An 18,268-nucleotide genomic window follows, 5' to 3' on the forward strand; every position below is an offset into this window, starting at 1 on the left:
ACTGAGTGTGCTTCGAAAGTTAAAAAGAATTCGTATCGAACAGGTCCTCAAAAGCCACACATTTCTGTAGTTAGTGCAAGGTGAACTTTTAGTGGTGTAAAGAGCAACGCCAGTGGACAGTGGGTGACTGGAAACGACTGATGTGAAGTGATTAATCACAATATACGCTGTGGCAATCCGACGGAAGAGTCTGGGTTTTTGAGACTGTCTGAAGAACGTTAACGCCAACATTGTACATCTACAGCTACATCTACATAGGTGCTCGGCAAGCCCCAGTATGGTGCGTCGTGCATGGCGGAGGGTACCTTGTATCACTAACAGTCATTTCCTTTCCTGTTCCACTGGCAAATAGAGCAAGGACTATATGCCTCCGTATGAGCGCTAATTTCTCGTATCTTATCTTCGTGGTCCTTACACGCAGTGTGTGTTGTCGGCAGTAAAATCGTTCTGCAGTCAGCTTCAAATGCCGAGTCTCTAAATTTTCTCAATAGTGTATCTCGAAAACGCCGTCGCCTTCCCTCCAGGTATTCCCATTTGAGCTCCCGAAGCATCTCCGTAACACTTACGAGTTGTTAGAACTTACCGGTAACAAATATAGCAGCACTCCTCTGAACTGCTTCGATGCCTTCCCTCAGTCGGACCTGGTACAGATCCCAAAGACTCTACCAGACTCAAGAATAGTTCGCAGCAGCGTACTATACGCGGTCTCCTTCACAGGAGAGCCACTCTTTCCTAGAATTCTCCCAATAAACAGAGCTCCAACATCTGTCTTTCCTATCACATTTCTCACATGCTCGTTCCATTTCATATCGCTTTGCAACGTTATGTCGGATATTTAAAAGACTTGACTGTGTTATACAGAACACTAGTGATACTGTATCCTAACGTTACAGGTTTGCTCTTCTCACTCATCTGCATTAGCTTACATTTTTCCACATTTAGAGGAAACTGCTATTCAGCATACTAGAATTTTGTCTAAGTCGTCTCGTGTCTTCCCACAGGCTCTCAACTTCGACACCTTACTGTACACCACAGCATCATCAGCAAACAAACGCAGACTGCTGCCCACCCTGTCCGCCAAATCGTTTATGTATACAGAGAACAACAGCAGTCCTATCATATTTTTCAGTGGCACTCCTCATTACACCCTTGTCTCTGGTGAACACACTCCGTCGAGGACAACATACTGAGTTCTATTATTTAAGAAGTCTTCCAGCGACTCACATATCTGTGAACTTATTCCATATGCTCGTACCTTTGTTAACAGCGTGCAATGGGTACCGTGCCAAACGCCTTCCGAAAATCTACAAATATGGCATCTGTCTGTTGCCCTTAATCATTAGTTCGCAGTATGCTATGTAAGAAAAAGGCAAGTTGAATTCTGTACGAGCGATGTTTTCTAAAACCATGCTGATTCTTAGACATAAGCTTCTCAGTCTCGAGAACGTTTATTGTATTAGAACTAAGATTATGTCCAAGGATTCTGCAGCAAACCGAAGTTGGGGATATTGGTTTGTAATTTTCTGGGTCTGTTATTTTACTCTTATTACACACTGGAATCATTTGCACTATTTTCCAGTCGCTTGGGACTTCGTGCCATCCGAAAGTTTCGTGATAAATTTTGACTAGGAAAGGTAAAATTCAAAACTTCGGATTTCGTTTTGCTAACTTCAACTGCCACACCAGACTGCCAACAAGGGTCTTAATGGCAGCCGCTTAGCGATTTTACATGCGACCAGAATTTTCTCGTGTTCTCTGTCAGATATTTTGCTAAGGTAATTTGTTGTAGACTTCCGGCATAGATCTTTTCGCAGACGCACGAATCTCTACTAATCTTCGTTGGTCGTCATCTGTACGTTCTCTTTTGAACCGACGGTGCAACAGTCTCTGCTTCCTCAGAATCATCCGACTTTCGTTATTAAAACATTGAAGGTCTTCCCATCCTTTATTCATTCACTAAACACATAGCTCTCCAGACACGATTTACAGTCTGCTTCAACTTTGCCCATAATTCCATTACGTCCATCTTACAGGTACTAAGTGATGTCATTTCACTGTTTAACTGAGACGCTAACAACTGATTATCTGCCCTATCTAGCAGAAACACTCTCCTAGACTTCTTGACTCACCTTAACTTTTGTAACCATAGTTGCGATAATGTCATCGGGATAGCTAATCCCCGTATCTAGACTGCCTTTGTCGATAAGGTTCGGTATATTTGTAGCTACAAGGTCTAAGATATTTCCATTGCATGTGGACTGCTAAGCTAGTTGCTCAAGACAGTTTTCAGATAACGTGTTCAAAAGTATTTCGCATAACTACCTGTCTGTACCCCTCGCAATGAATCTATAGACATCCCCGTCCATACTTGGTATGTTAAAGTTGCCTCCAACAAATATTGCATGATCTCGGTATTTACATACTACTGACCGTTGACTTTCTTCGAATGACTCAGGAAGCGTCACAGGAGAATCGGGTGGCTGGTAAAAACATCCAGCAATTAATTTAGTTTCCCTTACACCTGTTATACGCGACCAGATAACTTCACTGTCATACTCAATTTCGACCTCAATAGAGGCAATATTTTTCAACTGCAATGGACACTCCCTCTCCTATGGTGTCTAATCTGTGTTTTCTATAAACGTTCCACGACTCACTAAATATTTCAGATCTTTCCACTTAAGGTTTCACACAGCTCTCGGTCTCAAGAATAATTTGAGTGGAAGAACTTTTCTGGAGGGCAGTAAATTCGAGAAATTTATTATAAATGTATTTACTCTGAACCGCCGTCTGACTACCCTTCCTGCATATCGACTGGCGATTGTTCATCAGAGCATCACAAACTACCATCTAGCCTAAAAAATCCTAATGTGCACTCCACAAGTACTCTGTTATGCGATTAGCTGCCTCCTTTGTGTAGTGCACGCCCGACCTCTCAAGGGGAGTCCTGCAAATCTCCACACGATAGCGCAGGGCTAGAAATCTGCAGCCAAGATTGTCACAGAGTCGAGGAAGCTTTGGTTGAGACCTTCCACTCGACTTCAGACCAAAAGACACCTATCAACCTTGGGAAAATGTTGCAAACTTGTGAGCTTTCCTCGAACCCCGCACTCAAGGCCAGTGGTCTTCACTAGCTCCGCCAGCCGCCTGTCAGAACCCAAGCTACAGGTGTAGTTGGTGCCGACGTGAGCAACAACTTGCAGACGACTGTACCCTGCAAGTCTGATAGCCGCAGGCACGACCACCTCCACGTCTCGTGTGAGGTCCCACTGGCAGATGCACCGAATGCACATTGAGTTTTTTTGCAGTCCTGAACGCTACTTGCGTAAGCTCCACAACCCACCAAATGTTGGAGTTCCCAAACCACATTGGTGCTCCGCCACCGATGACACGAATTCGTTACCACCCACCAATCACCCGTCAGTGAGGGTGGATCTACCGTCAGGTACATAGGAAGTGCCTCGGAAGCAGAGCCCTTGGGCAAAACAAGCAACGCCTGAGGTGTCCCATGTAACTGAATAGATTCTTCGTCACTGCTACACCCCGAGGAAGCAGCCTGAAGGCGATTGACCGTACCCAAAAGCACATTCAGCTGTTCGGAAATTGCGCCAGCTCCTCCTGCATCCACGCCCGGGTTCCCGGGTTCGATTCCCGGCGGGGTCAGGGATTTTCTCTGCCTCGTGTTGGCGGGGTGTTGTGTGATGTCCTTATGTTAGTTAGGTTTAAGTAGTTCTAAGTTCTAGGGGACTGATGACCATAGATGTTAAGTCCCATAGTGCTCAGGGCCATTTGAACCATTTTTCCTCCTGCATCCGCACACAGCAAGCGCACATCCTCACCCTCCTAACAAGAGTAACCGAAGAAGTAAACTAAAAAATCAGAAAGAATCCCAGATATTCATCTTGCTATCGTTTTCATTTGTCACCATTTGACGCTGATGCGTTAATGAGCTATGTAACTGGCTGTTCAGTGAGCAATTATTGCGGTGAAGACTGAATGAATTCACTCTTACAAAAACGCAAGATTGAATCTCTTAAACAGAAAAACAATCACAAAATTTAATAAATGTACTACGAGGGAAACACAGAAAAAGATTAACACTCAACTAGTCGCTCTGTAGACGCACTCGCATCACAGCCGAGAGCTGCGACCTGATTGGCTGCCTTACTAAACAAACGAGCGGTTGCCTTCAAAACAAAACAAATGAGCAACTACTGCGCCGCAGTCTGAATGAATTTACGCTAACAAAAACGCAAGATGAAACCCCTTCAAGAGAAACACATGCACGGCATTTAGTAAATATAATACGAGGAAAACACAGAAAAAGATAAATACTCAACTTGCCGCTCTGTAGATGTATATCAGCCGAGAGCTGCCGCGCGGGATTAGCCGAGCGGTCTAAAGCGCTGCAATGATGGACTGTGAGGCTGGTCCCAGTGGAGCTTTGAGTCCTCCCTCGGGTATGGGTGTGTGTGTTTCTCCTTATGATAATTTAGGTTAAGTAGTGTGTAAGCTTAGGGACCGATGACCTTAGCAGTTACGTTCCATAAGATGTCACACACATTACATTACAGCCGAGAGCTGCAACCTGTGTAGTGCCAGCACTGAAGTACAGAGGATGTACTGTTATAGTATGGGGGTATTTTTCGTGATTAAGATGTAGTCCCCCTATTATGCTTAAGAAAATCTTTAATACGGAAGTACGTGAACACGTTTCACAGTATTTTCTACAGATTGCAGTAGAGAATCGGTTCTGAGGTGATGATTATATTAGCACGATATTGCACCCTATGATACAGAAACATCTGTGAAGAAATGGTTTTGGGAAAATAAGGACAATAACATTGCTGGAATGGAGTTGCGTGTTCGAAGTTCCGGCCTCATCCAAATGGAACACCTATGGGAAGCGTGAGTTGGTCGGCTCCGCTCCAGGCCGCACCGTCTAAGTAACTACTTTGTACATCAAGAAAAATGCAATGCGGTACTCCACGAACTTGAGAACTGGTGTCGAAGCGTTGAACTGTCACTAGAACCTCACAAAACAACGTATCTGCTGCTGAAAGGGAACTTAGAGAGAAAGCGTAAAATAAAATTAAATGATTTAAAGATTAGCAGAAGCTCACTATCGAGATATCTAGGGTTATTTCTATAATAACGTCCTAAGTTTGGACATCAAATAGAGGAAGCAGGCACAGAAGGTACAAATTGTGCTAAACAAAACTAATAATCTTTGCAAACAAGCAATTTCGGCTTTCCTTGAAAACAATCACATCATAATATCAGGCTGTATTAGCGTCTGTCGTATGATATGATGCGAGTGTTTCGGCTCGTAGGTTGCAGTTAGTGAAGCCAGCCTCCTAAGTGAGAAGAGCTTATAAGTAACGGCCGCCTGCTTCTCTGTCCCGAGACTTACTTTGTTAGTAATTCCAGGAATATTCCCGGTGGACTTGTAAATTAGTAAGAGCTGGGCCTTTTACTGGTTAAAGAAAGGAATTGCAACGGAAGTAGGAAGGATGCTTGCAACTGATGCCAAATCGAAGTAGTTAATAAAAGATCGCATATTACAAAGGTGGAAAAATGAATGTGACACCTTAGAGAGAAGAAGGAGAGCATACGAATTACTCCCTAACACCAAGGAGAGACTAAAAATGACACACGTTAACCAGTCGAGTGGACTGATACATTACCTGACTGGCCAACGCCCATATGTTACGTATCTATAAAAAATCAAAAGACAGATGAATTATAACTGCGCCCGTGGCTGTGTAGGCACGCCAGAACACTTTGTGGGACCTAGCTCTACGAAGGCGCGGCGGGGGATAGCCGTCAGGCATTAATAATGTTGGATCTCAGAGCAACAATAAGGAACGAGTTGACGTGGCGCATCTTGGACAATACCGGGTGATCAAAAAGTCAGTATAAATTTGAAAACTTAATAAACCAGGGAATAACGTAGATAGAGAGGTAAAAATTAACACACATGCTTGGAATGACATGGGGTTTTATTAGCACAAAAAAAAAACGAAGTAATGCTAGACGCGTGAAAGATCTCTGGCGCGCATCCTTTGGTGATGATCGTGTGCTCAGCAGCCACTTTCGTCATGCTTGGCCTCCCAGGTTCCCAGACGTCAGACCGTGCGATTATTGGCTTTGGGGATATCTGAAGTCGCAAGTGTATCGTGATCGACCGACATCTCTAGGGATGCTGAAAGACAACATCCGACGCCAATGCCTCACGATAACTCCGGACATGCTTTAGAGTGCTGTTAACAACATTATTCCTCGACTATAGCTATTGTTGAGGAATGATGGTGGACATATTAAGCATTTCCTGTAAAAAACATAATCTTTGCTTTGTTATGCTAATTATTGTTATTCTGATCAGATAAAGCGCCATCTGTCGGAAATTTTGTGAACTTTTGGATCTAATGAAACCCCATGTCATGTGTGTCGATTTGTTCCTCTCTATCTACATTATTTCGTGATTTATTCAGTTTTCAAATTTATACTGACTTTTTGGTCACCCGGTACTGCAGCCGCAGTACGCAGGAAGGCCATGGAAACTTCATGAGGCATTCAACTACACGTCACCAAGCTGCCATCCCGGCTAGACAACATACTCTGCAGAGGGATAGAAGACAACCGAGATCGATGACCACCGAATGAAATAGTTTCTCAAGGAATCTGCATTCCGTTGGTGCAAGTGAGTTAATAGTGAAAGCGGAGCTGTCATGATACCCGAGGCTCAAGGAATCCAGCAGACAACGATTGTTGTGGGGAAGTATGAGGGAGGATCCATTAGCGAAAAAAAACCATCTTCAAGGTAAATACTCCAAAATAAATGAGCAAACACAGAACAATTTCTATAGCGCTTATAACAGCATTCGTAGTTGAGTAAGTGGTTAATCGTTGCATGTCAGTTTTTCAGTAGTAGTAGTAGTAGTAGTAGTCGTTTTAAATGAAAAGTTAAGAATCAGAAATAAATGGTTAATATATAAATTTATTACTAGCCAAGACAATGTGGTTTGTATGTCCTATTTTAATTTTTCAGATAATAGGCTGTATTTCTGAAGAAAAAATAATAAATCACTACTACAAAAAATGGTTCAAATACTCTGAGCACTATGGGACTTAACTGCTGAGGTCATCAGTCCCCTAGAACTTAGAACTACTTAAACGTAACTAACCTAAGGACATCACACACATCCATGCCGGAGGCAGGATTCGAACCTGCGACCGTAGCGGTCGCGCGGTTCCAGACTGTAGCGCCTAGAACCGCTCGGCTAGTCAGGCCGGCCAAATCACTACATTCTCTGGTTTCAGTTGTTGAGGGAGAAAGGGCATTCATTCCTTCCTGGATAGACACCTCATTGAAACTGTCCCCAGCAGTGTCTGTGGTAAAGGTGAAGACAGCCACCCCCATATTAATGTCCACTAATATGTATCCGGATACTTGAGATCGTACAGTGGATAACCACGAGCAAGAGAGGTACGCACCAGAGGGCGGCGCTGATGCAGGCGTTGAGCTCGGGGCACTTGTGCGGGCACTCGACGAGGGGCGGCGTCGGCAGTCCGGCCGAGTCGTTGGCCGGCGCTGGGGCGGCGTCGAGCAGGCGCAGCGAGGCGCGCGGCCGCGAGATCTCGAGCCAGCTGAGCGAGGCGGCGCCCGCCTCCCGCGACACGAACTCCACCAGGAAGGAGGCGGGCCGCGGCGGCGACAGGTACACCTGCTGCGCCGCCGGCTCGCCGAACCACTCCTCGGAGAACACGTGCACCGCGTACTGGCGGGCGTTGGGCGACGCGGGGCACACCACGCGCAGCAGCCTGCGCCGGAAAGCACCGCGTTACGGAAACTGTCAACGCCGAGGCTCCAGCGTGAAGACGTGTCTGTTGAAAGCTGTCTGCTGTAGACATCTTTCATACTGTTGTCACAGCTGATGTGCTGCACCTTTAGTCGGACGATACAAGTAAACCCCATACCAGTCTCGCTTTGGCTTGAGGGGGAAGTGGGAAACCAACTACATAGGCCGCAAAATATCTCCCTTTATAATGGTCTCTGGCGAAACAGTGGTAACAATGCACATTCTTCCACTCCCCTGGAAATTTATTTATATTCTATTTACACTCCTGGAAATGGAAAAAAGAACACATTTACACCGTTGTGTCAGAGCCACCATACTTGCTCCGGACACTGCGAGAGAGCTGTACAAGCAATGATCACACGCACGGCACAGCGGACACACCAGGAACCGTGGTGTTGGCCGTCGAATGGCGCTAAATGCGCAGCATTTGTGCACCGCCGCCGTCAGTGTCAGCCAGTTTGCAGTGGCATACGGAGCTCCATCTCAGTCTTTAACACTGGTACCATGCCGCGACAGCGTGGACGTGAACCGTATGTGCAGTTGACGGACTTTGAGCGAGGGCGTATAGTGGGCATGCGGGAGGCCGGGTGGACGTACCGCCGAATTGCTCAACACGTGGGGCGTGAGGTCTCCACAGTACATCGATGTTGTCGCCAGTGGTCGGCGGAAGGTGCACGTGCCCGTCGACCTGGCACCGGACCGCAGCGACGCACGGATGCACGCCAAGACCGTAGGATCCTACGCAGTGCCGTAGGGGACCGCACCGCCACTTCCCAGCAAATTAGGGACACTGTTGCTCCTGGGGTATCGGCGAGGACCATTCGCAACCGTCTCCATGAAGCTGGGCTACGGTCCCGCACACCGTTAGGCCGTCTTCCGCTCACGCCCCAACATCGTGCAGCCCGCCTCCAGTGGTGTCGCGACAGGCGTGAATGGAGGGACGAATGGAGACGTGTCGTCTTCAGCGATGAGAGTCGCTTCTGCCTTGGTGTCAATGATTTTCGTATGCGTGTTTGGCGCCGTGCAGGTGAGCGCCACAATCAGGACTGCATACGACCGAGGCTCACAGGGCCAACACCCGGCATCATGGTGTGGGGAGCGATCTCCTACACTGGCCGTACACCTCTGGTGATCGTCGAGGGGACTCTGAATAGTGCACGGTACATCGAAACCGTCATCGAACCCATCGTTCTACCATTCCTAGACCGGCAAGGGAACTTGCTGTTCCAACAGGACAATGCACGTCCGCATGTATCCCGAGCCACCCAACGTGCTCTAGAAGGTGTAAGTCAACTACCCTGGCCAGCAAGATCTCCGGATCTGTCCCCCATTGAGCATGTTTGGGACTGGATGAAGCGTCGTCTCACGCGGCCTGCACGTCCAGCACGAACGCTGGTCCAACTGAGGCGCCAGGTGGAAATGGCATGGCAAGCCGTTATACAGGACTACATCCAGCATCTCTACGATCGTCTCCATGGGAGAATAGCAGCCTGCATTGCTACGAAAGGTGGATATACACTGTACTAGTGCCGACATTGTGCATGCTCTGTTGCCTGTGTCTATGTGCCTGTGGTTCTGTCAGTGTGATCATGTGATGTATGTGACCCCAGGAATGTGTCAATAAAGTTTCCCCTTCCTGGGACAATGAATTCACGGTGTTCTTATTTCAATTTCCAGGAGTGTATTTATTGCCAAATTATAGACCTGTTGCCTGATGTTCAAAACAGGTCATACATCTTACAATTTTCGTTTTTCATCTTTTTACAGTTTTCTTTCCTTATGTTTTATTTACAACATTTACAAAGAATGATTCAGAATAACAATAATTTGTGGTTGAAATATAAATAAAATTTTGTTGTTTTTAAGGAGAATATAAAAAGAAGATAGGATAGATGAGAGATTTGTTAGGGCCATCACCGAGTATGACTGACGGTGAATACCTCGGAATGGTTTCATCGAGCCGTTGACCGCCAGTCACACACACACACACACACACACACACACACACAAATGCTTATTAGTAGAGAAATAATGTTTCTTATCCTATTTGTTACTAATCCGATGTATTAACTACATTAGGTTCACATTCGTGTACGGCATTTGGTGTTTTCTTGGCTAAACTGCCAGCAATTTGCTTCCCTGGAGAGCCGGAAGGCCGAGTAACCTAATACCAAATAGCAGCACCTGTGTCATTAAGAAGCTCAGACATTCCTGCATGTTCGAAGGATCAGGCACTGCAGCGATTACAGCCGTCAAGAAATACAGGAAATGTATTCACAGTTGCGAATATAAGCCACCAAAGGCTGTATAATGGAATGACGACAATGAAAGTTTGTGCTGTGCCAGGACTCGCATCCGTATCTCCCGATATACGCTAGCGGTTTCCTTAACCACTTCGGCTATCGGTGCACGAATCATGGCCACACCCAATACTTCCATATGTCGACGTCCGTGTGTCACAACCAGCACTCGTACGTTACATCTACTCCCGTCCAGATAGGACACTTTTATCTTTTATTGACAATCAAGTGACTCGGATTGGAGAATAAAGGCGTAATGGCAGTGGCTGTTTCACACTACTAGCCATTAAAATTGCTACACCAAGAAGAAATGCAGATGATACACGGGTATTCATTGGTCAAAAAAGTTTGCCTTTCAGTGATTAAAAAACGCAAGTTGAAACATCTTACGGAAAATGAACGAGGTGTTGGAGTTCCAAATAGTGAAAATAATGGTTATATTTCAATTAGTAAGTGCAGGATTTCAGAATTTCTGTCTGTTGCTAAATATAATATTGTAATACTGAAAAATCCCTTACCATTAGTAAGGACGTAAGCAAGAGAAGAGGCCTATCCAGTAAAACTGTAGCGGAATGTCAACTGTATAAAGTAACGAAATGTACAATGACATCTCCTGTGACATATACAAAAGATAGTGAAATGAATATTAGTCTTGCTTATTCCATGATGTGTACTGGGTAGGGAAGAAATGGAGTCGAGATATGCTGTGCTGTGATGGATCTCCTATCGCCACCTGTCAAATCTGAGAGGCATTATAAACGTTTGCATATGGCCCTAACAGAAGCCTGTGAAGCATCTGTGCAGCGGGCAGTGAAGGAAACTGTAGATATTTGTCAGTTAACTGATATTATTTCTGCATTGGACTGTTACTGACAGAAGACAGGGCATCCATCACTCAGTGGAGTTGCCACCGTTGTAGATACTGCAAACGTGTTCGACTATGAATGTCTGACAAAACACTGCAAGGAGTGCCAATAACGTAAATGAACACAAATGTGACAAAAACCTCGAAGGTATCAGTGATAGTAGGAAAAGCAAGGAGGCAGTCGCTATTTATAACAGGACGTGTTGTGCGATACACTCACTACCTTCGTGGTGATAACTCTAAAGGATTCAACAGTGTTGCGGCTCCTAACCCTACGGTAAACCTGAAATTTAAATACTAGAATTTATAGGACAGGTGCAAAAGAAATGTTATCATTGAAAAGAAAATGACATGCAAATCTTAAGCTTCAATAATAATACAGTGCTTGCCTACACAGTGAACCACATTTTTTAATAACATATATATTAAATGTATTCGCAATTGTGAATATGCACAACGGTTTGCTGTATAATAGAATGACGACAGTGAAAATTTATACCAGACCGGGACTCGAATCCAGATTTCCCGCTTACCGCTAGTGGTCGCCTTACTACACTACTGGCCATTAAAATTGCTACAATACGAAGATGACGTTCTACAAACGCGAAATTTAACCGACAGGAAGAAGATGCTGTGATATGCAAATGATTAGCTTTTCAGAGCATTCACACATGTTTGGCGCCGGTGGCGACACCTAAAACGTGCTAACAGGAAGAAAGTTTCCAACCGAGTTCTCATAAACAAACAGCAGTTGACCGGCGTTGCCTGGTGAAACGTTGTTGTGATGCCTCGTGTAAGGAGGAGAAATGCGAAACCATCACGCTTCCGACTTTGATAAAGGTCGGATTGTAGACTATCGCGATTGCGGTTTATCGTATGACGACATTGCTGCTCGCTTTGGTCGAGATCCAATGACTGTTAGCAGAATATGGAGTCGGTGGGTTCAGGAGAGCAATACGGAATGCCGTGCTGGATTCCAACGACCTCTTATCACTAACACGGGAGATGACAGGCATCTTATCCGCATGGCTGTAACGGATCGTGCAGCCACGTCTCGATTCCTGAGTCAACAGGTGGGGACGTTTGCAAAGACAGCAACCATCTACACGAACAGTTCGACGATGTTTGCAGCAGCACGGACTATCAGCTCGGAGACCATGGCTGCGGTTGCCCTCGTCGCTGCATCACAGACAGGAGCACCTGTGATAGTGTACTCAACGACGAACCTGGGTGCACCAATGGCAAAACGTCATTTTTTCGGATGAATACAGGCTCTGTTTACAGCATCATGATGGTCGCATCCTTGTTTGACGACATCACGGTGAACGCACATTGGAAGCGTGTATTCGTCATCGCCATACTGGCGTACAACCCGGCGTGATGGTATGGGGTGCCAATGGTTACACGTCTCTGTCACCTCTTGTTCGCATTGACGTCACTTTGAACAGTGGACGTTACATTTCACATTTGTTACGACCCTCCACTCGATCCCTGCGAAACCATCCATTTCAGCAGGATAATGCACTACCGCACGTTGCAGGATCTGTACGGGCCTTTCTGGATACAGAAAATGTTCGACTGCAGCCCTGGCCAGCACATTGTCCAGATCTGTCACCAACTGAAAACGTCTGGTCAATGGTGGCCGAGCAACTGGCTCGTCATATGCTAGTCAGTACTCTTGATGAACTATGGTATCGTGTTGAAGCTGCATGCGCAGCTGTACCTGTACACGCCATCCAAGCTATGTTTGACTCAATGCCCAGGCGTATCAAGGCCGTTATTGCGGACAGAGGTGGTTGTTCTGGGTACTGATTTCGTAGGATCTATACACCCAAATTGCTTGAAAATGAAATCACATGTAAATTCTAGTATAATATATCTGTTCAATGAATACGCGTTTATCATTTGCATTTCTTCTTGTTGTAGCAATTTTAATGTCCAGTAGTGTATTTTGCTACCCGAACATGACTGATGGCCACACCCAAACTTCCATACATCGTCAACCATGTGTCTCCATCCTGTATTCGTTCATCCATCATGTATATTCCGTAAAAGGGGAGATATTTTACTTGAATGTCTCTTGTCCTTGGTCGACAGATAAACATCATATTTCAGTGTCTGTGTCATTCAGAAATATGACGCAAATTCCTTCAGACATGCACTGTTAGTGCAAAGAAAGCATTAGAAAATCCACCACATCATTTGTAAACATTATGTTTTAGTAATAATGAGAAATGCAGTTTATAAAGGACATTAAACGAGCAATTTTCTGAAATTTTGCTAGTACATTATCGGAAACTTATAACAGTACATTGTTGGCTAAGTCGCCATTTTCTCTTTATCAGTTTGCTACAAACGAATCATAACTAAAGCAGGTCCATGACTGTTTGGAAACGAAGGTTACTTCACGTACAGGGTGTATTTATTTATTTCATTAACAGTGCAGAGTAACCCACCTACTTGAAATGTAAGGTGGGTCGAATGCTTCTGAATCTAACAGCAAAGTCTTCTCATTGTTACAGTCTTGTTGGTATACAGTTTTTAATGCTTTATTTAAATAATATAAAGAACAATATACATAAAGATTTCTCTGAGGTTACAGCGAATTGAATGCTTAACAATTGTTAAAATGGCTCCATATGATTTGTTACTACCTAGTTGATGACAATATAATTTATACAATGCAAATGTCAAAGAAAAATTAAAAAAATATATCGCCATGAGCGTGGTTAAGAATAATTTGTAATATATTGATATGCTGTATTTGAATGAGTAATACAGTCTTAGCAGCATGTTGGTTAGTATCGGCCTATTTCTATCTACCGGGTGATCAAAAAGTTAGTATAAATTTGAAAACTTAATAAACCACGGAATAGTGTAGATAGGGAGGTAAAAATAGACACACATGCTTGGAATGACATGTGGTTTTATTAGAACAAAAAAAGGATTGCTAGATGCATAAAAGGTCTCTTGCGCGCGTCATTTGGTGATGATCGTGAGCTCAGCCGCCACTTTCGTCATGTTTGGCCTCCCAGGTCCCCGGAGCTCAGTCCGAGCGATTATTGGGGTTACCGGAAGTCGCAAGTGTATCGTTATCGCCGCTATATCTTGGTATGAAACTTCCTGGCAGATTAAAACTGTGTGCCGGACCGAGACTCAAACTAGGGGACCTTTGCCTTTCGCGGGCAAGTACTTTACCAACTTTTTTTTTTGTTATCTCATTTTGTTCGTTTTCGTTCGTTGTCTCTGCTCGGGGCGGACGTCGGAAGACACCCGAGTCAGTGCGTGGTTGATCCATTAACACAGTTTTTTATATTGCAGAGGGCAGCTAACCCACTGACCGAACACGCTGAGTTACCGTGGCGGCGTCCAACTGAGTTACCCAAGCACGACTCACGCCCCGCCCTCACAGCTTTACTTCTGCCAGTACCTCGTCTCCTGCCTTCCAAACTTTCCGAGTCCGAGTCTCGGTCCGGCATACAGTTTTAATCTGCCAGGAAGTTTCATATCAGCGCAGACTCCGCTGCGGAGTGAAAATCTCATTCTGGATCTCTAGGGAAGCTGAAACACAACATCATACGCCAATGCCTCATCCTAACTCCAGACATGCTTTAGAGCGCTGTTCACAACATTATTCCTCGACTACAGTTATTATTGATGAATGCTGATGGACATATTGAGCATTTCCTGTTAAGAGCATCATCTTTGCTTCCTCTTACTTTGTTATGCTAATTATTGCTATTCTGATCAGATGAAGGGCCATCTGTCGGACATTTTTTGAACGTTTGTATTTTTTTGGTTCTAATAAAACCCCATGTCATTACAAGCATGTGTGTCAATTTGTACCTCTCTGTCTACATTATTCCGTGATTTATTCCGTTTTCAAATGTATACTGACTTTTTGATCACCCTGCATTTCAGATGAGAAGGTCTCTGTACAGCCTCGAGCTGTTCTCTTCTGAAATGGTTCGCGCTAATGTATGTTTGCACAGATTATAGAGATTAGATGCTGATTGAACACTTCATACATGGTGTACGTGAATCTTAGCTTCACATGAGAAACACACTTATGTATGTAATTTGTTAATTGAAATAGAATGTAGTTCATTGCTACTTGAATACATTACTCCTTAAATAAATTAATACATTTCTGATATATGAAATTCATTGATTATAGCTTTGAATAGAGAATAGAATATACTTCTGTCTGCACACTATAATACGAGCAATACACTACTGCTTGTGTGCAGTATACTTTAAACACTATGCAGGATGCCATCGGGGAGGAGGAGCCTCGGAATAAAAGTTCTTCGAGCCTACTCCTCCCAAACAAAAATGTTGCAACAGACTTGGGGAGGGATTGTAGAGAGCGTCTTAAGGAACAAATAAAGAATAGGAAAATTATCCGCAGGCGGAACATACCGCGATGTTCTTTGTTATTCAATGATCACAACTGATTTCCACGATCGTCAGTGGAGAAGATAAAGTTAGCTGCTGGTGCGTGTAAAGGCATTTTCTTCTATGAATGCGATGCTCCCTTCAACTGGTGGACGGGAGTTTGATTTCCATCAGTAGTTCATTTTTCTCTTGTAAACGGAAAATATAAGACATTTTTGAGGGTTCCAGGAGAAAAATAATTTGCGGACGGAAACTCGTGTCCAACACCGTCATCCACCGAGGCAACAGAGCATCACATTCATAGGAGAGAAAGTCTTTCTATGTAACAGTTACCTCCATGTTCTCCACTGGCGACCGTGGCAATCAGTTACGACTACTGAATAACGAACTCCAATGCGAGACTTTCCGCGCACGGTCCGTCAGCGTGCTCTGTGCTACAGACCTGGCGGGCCGTCCCGTGTAGAGCAGCAGCCTGTTGCGGGTGTGGCAGCGGGCGCTCTCGGGCGCGCTCGCCGTGGCGGTGGCGCCGGGGGCGGCGGGGACGGCGGGGGCGGCGGGGGCGGACGGCTCCAGCGGCAGGAAGCTGCCCCACGTCAGCAGGAACAGCGACCGGTTCTCGTGCGCCTCCACCAGCCACGGAAGGCCCTCGCACCGCCCGTCCAGCGTCACCTGCCAGACACCAAGGTACGTGTGTCCAGCCGCAGAAACACATGCGTTAATTATGGACAATTCGAGGGGAAGTGATAAAGTTTTAACTAACACTTCGAACCACAATTTTAATTTCTGTAATAGCTTCGCCAATTAGTTTTGGTTACTTTAGGGGCGTGCTATTTTACTGCGGACTGAGAGTTTCAAACAGAACTGCAGACATATATGCACAAAGATCAAATTAACTAACGATTTTTTTTCGAAGTGGTAATTCAAACTATATGACTTCCCTCGTAACACTTTGTACTGAAGAACGTAGTTTAATAGTAGATATATACTAAATATCTGTAGCGTGAAAAGTTCTTCGCAGATGTTGTCAGTATACGGAAGTGAGTCATACTACACTACTGCCCATTAAAATTGCTACACCAAGAAGAAATGCAGATGATAAACGGGTTTTCATTGGACAAATATATTATACTGGAACTGACATGTAGTTACATTTTCACGTCATTTGGGTGCATAGATCCTGAGAAATCAGTACCCAGAACAACCACCTCTGGTCGTAATAACGCCCATGATACGTCTGGGCATTGAATCAGACATAGCTTGGATGGCGTGTACAGGTACAGCTGCGCATGCAGCTTCAACACGATACCACAGTTCATCAAGTGTAGTGACTGGCGTATTGTGACGAGCCAGTTGCTCGGCCACCATTGACCAGACGTTTTCAGTTGGTGAAAGATCTGGAGAATATGCTGTCCACGGCAGCAGTCGAACATTTTCTGTATGTAAAAAGGCCCGTACAGGACCTTCAACAAGCACTCGTGCTTTATCCTGCTGAAATGTAGCGCTTCGCAGGGATCGAATGAAGGGTAGAGCCACGGGTCGTAACGCATCTGAAATGTAACGTCCACTGTTCAAAGTGCCGTCAATGCGAACAAGAGGTGACCGAGATGTGTAACCAATGGCACCCCATACCATCACACCGGGTAATACGCTAGTATGGCGATGACGAACACACGCTTCCAATGTGTGTTCACCGCGATGTCGTCAAGCACGGATGCGACCATTTTGACGCTGTAAACAGAACCTGGATTAATCCGAAAAAATGACGTTTTGTCATTCGTGCATCCAGGTTCGTCGTTGAGTATACCATCGCAGGCGCTCCTGTCTGTGACGCAGCGTCAAGGGTAGCCGCAGCCATTGTCTCCGAGCTGATAGTCTATGCTGCTTCAAACGTCGTCGAACTGTTCGTGTAGATGGTTGCTGTCTTGCAAACGTCCCCATCTGTTGACTCAGGGATCGAGACGTGGCTGCACCATCCGTTACAGCCATGCGGATAATATGCCTCTCATCTTGACTGCTAGTGATACGAGGCCGTTGAGATCCAGCACAGCGATCCGTATTGCCCTCCTGAAGCCACCGATTCCATATTCTGCAAACAGTCATTGGATCTCGACCAACGTGAGCAGCAGTGTCGCGATACGATAAACCGCAATCGCGATAGGCTACAATCCGACCTCTATCAAAGTCCGAAACATGATGGTCTCCTTTTCTCCTCCTTACTCGAGGCATCACAACAACGTTTCACCAGGTAACGCCGGTCAACTGCTGTTTGTGTATGAGAAATCGGTTGGAAACTTTCTTCCTGTTAGCACGTTGTAGGTGTCGCCACCGGCGCCAACCTTGTGTGAATGCTCGGAATAACTAAACATTTGCATATCACAGCATCTTCTTCCTGTTGGTTAAATTTCGCGTCTGTAGCACGTCATGTTCGTGGTGCATCAATTTTAATGGCGAGTAGTGTAGTTTAATAGTAGATGTACACATATCTGTCGTGTGAAAAGTTCTTCGCAGTAGTCAGCATACGGAAGTCATACGGAGTCATATTAATACCCGAAACTGTGTTATGTTGCCAGTTTAAGTGATTGCCAGTTAATTCACAAAAACATTCCGTGCAGCTTCTTTTAATCCGTTTCAACTGAAGAATCCTGAATATCGAGCTGCTACCTGCAATAGTCGATTCTTAAATAACAGTTTATTGATTCGTTGTGCCCATACCGATTTACGAGAGGCTTTCAATAAGTATTGATAAACCTCTTTTTTTCTGAAAGCGGGTTCGTTTCATTCAGGATTCCAATACGTCATATTATTTCCTACTCTTTTCGCTACAAAATCCTGCTTCTGAACAT

At 45.0% G+C, this 18,268-nt stretch overlaps 1 protein-coding gene across 1 annotated transcript in view; it reads right to left on the reverse strand.

The window, feature by feature from the left end:
• Positions 1 to 18,268, reverse strand: part of LOC126355337 (uncharacterized) — a 475,493-nt gene that overhangs the window by 41,235 nt on the left and 415,990 nt on the right. The window contains exons 12-14 of the mRNA XM_050005632.1: positions 15,991 to 16,094; positions 15,868 to 15,933; positions 7,498 to 7,824 (exon numbers count right to left, since the gene is read on the reverse strand). Of these exons, the coding sequence (XP_049861589.1) occupies positions 7,498 to 7,824; positions 15,868 to 15,933; positions 15,991 to 16,094 (497 nt within the window). The remainder of the gene's footprint in view (positions 1 to 7,497; positions 7,825 to 15,867; positions 15,934 to 15,990; positions 16,095 to 18,268) is intronic.

This window comes from Schistocerca gregaria, chromosome 3, assembly GCF_023897955.1.
Source record: "Schistocerca gregaria isolate iqSchGreg1 chromosome 3, iqSchGreg1.2, whole genome shotgun sequence".
Classification (NCBI taxonomy): Eukaryota; Metazoa; Arthropoda; class Insecta; order Orthoptera; family Acrididae; genus Schistocerca; species Schistocerca gregaria.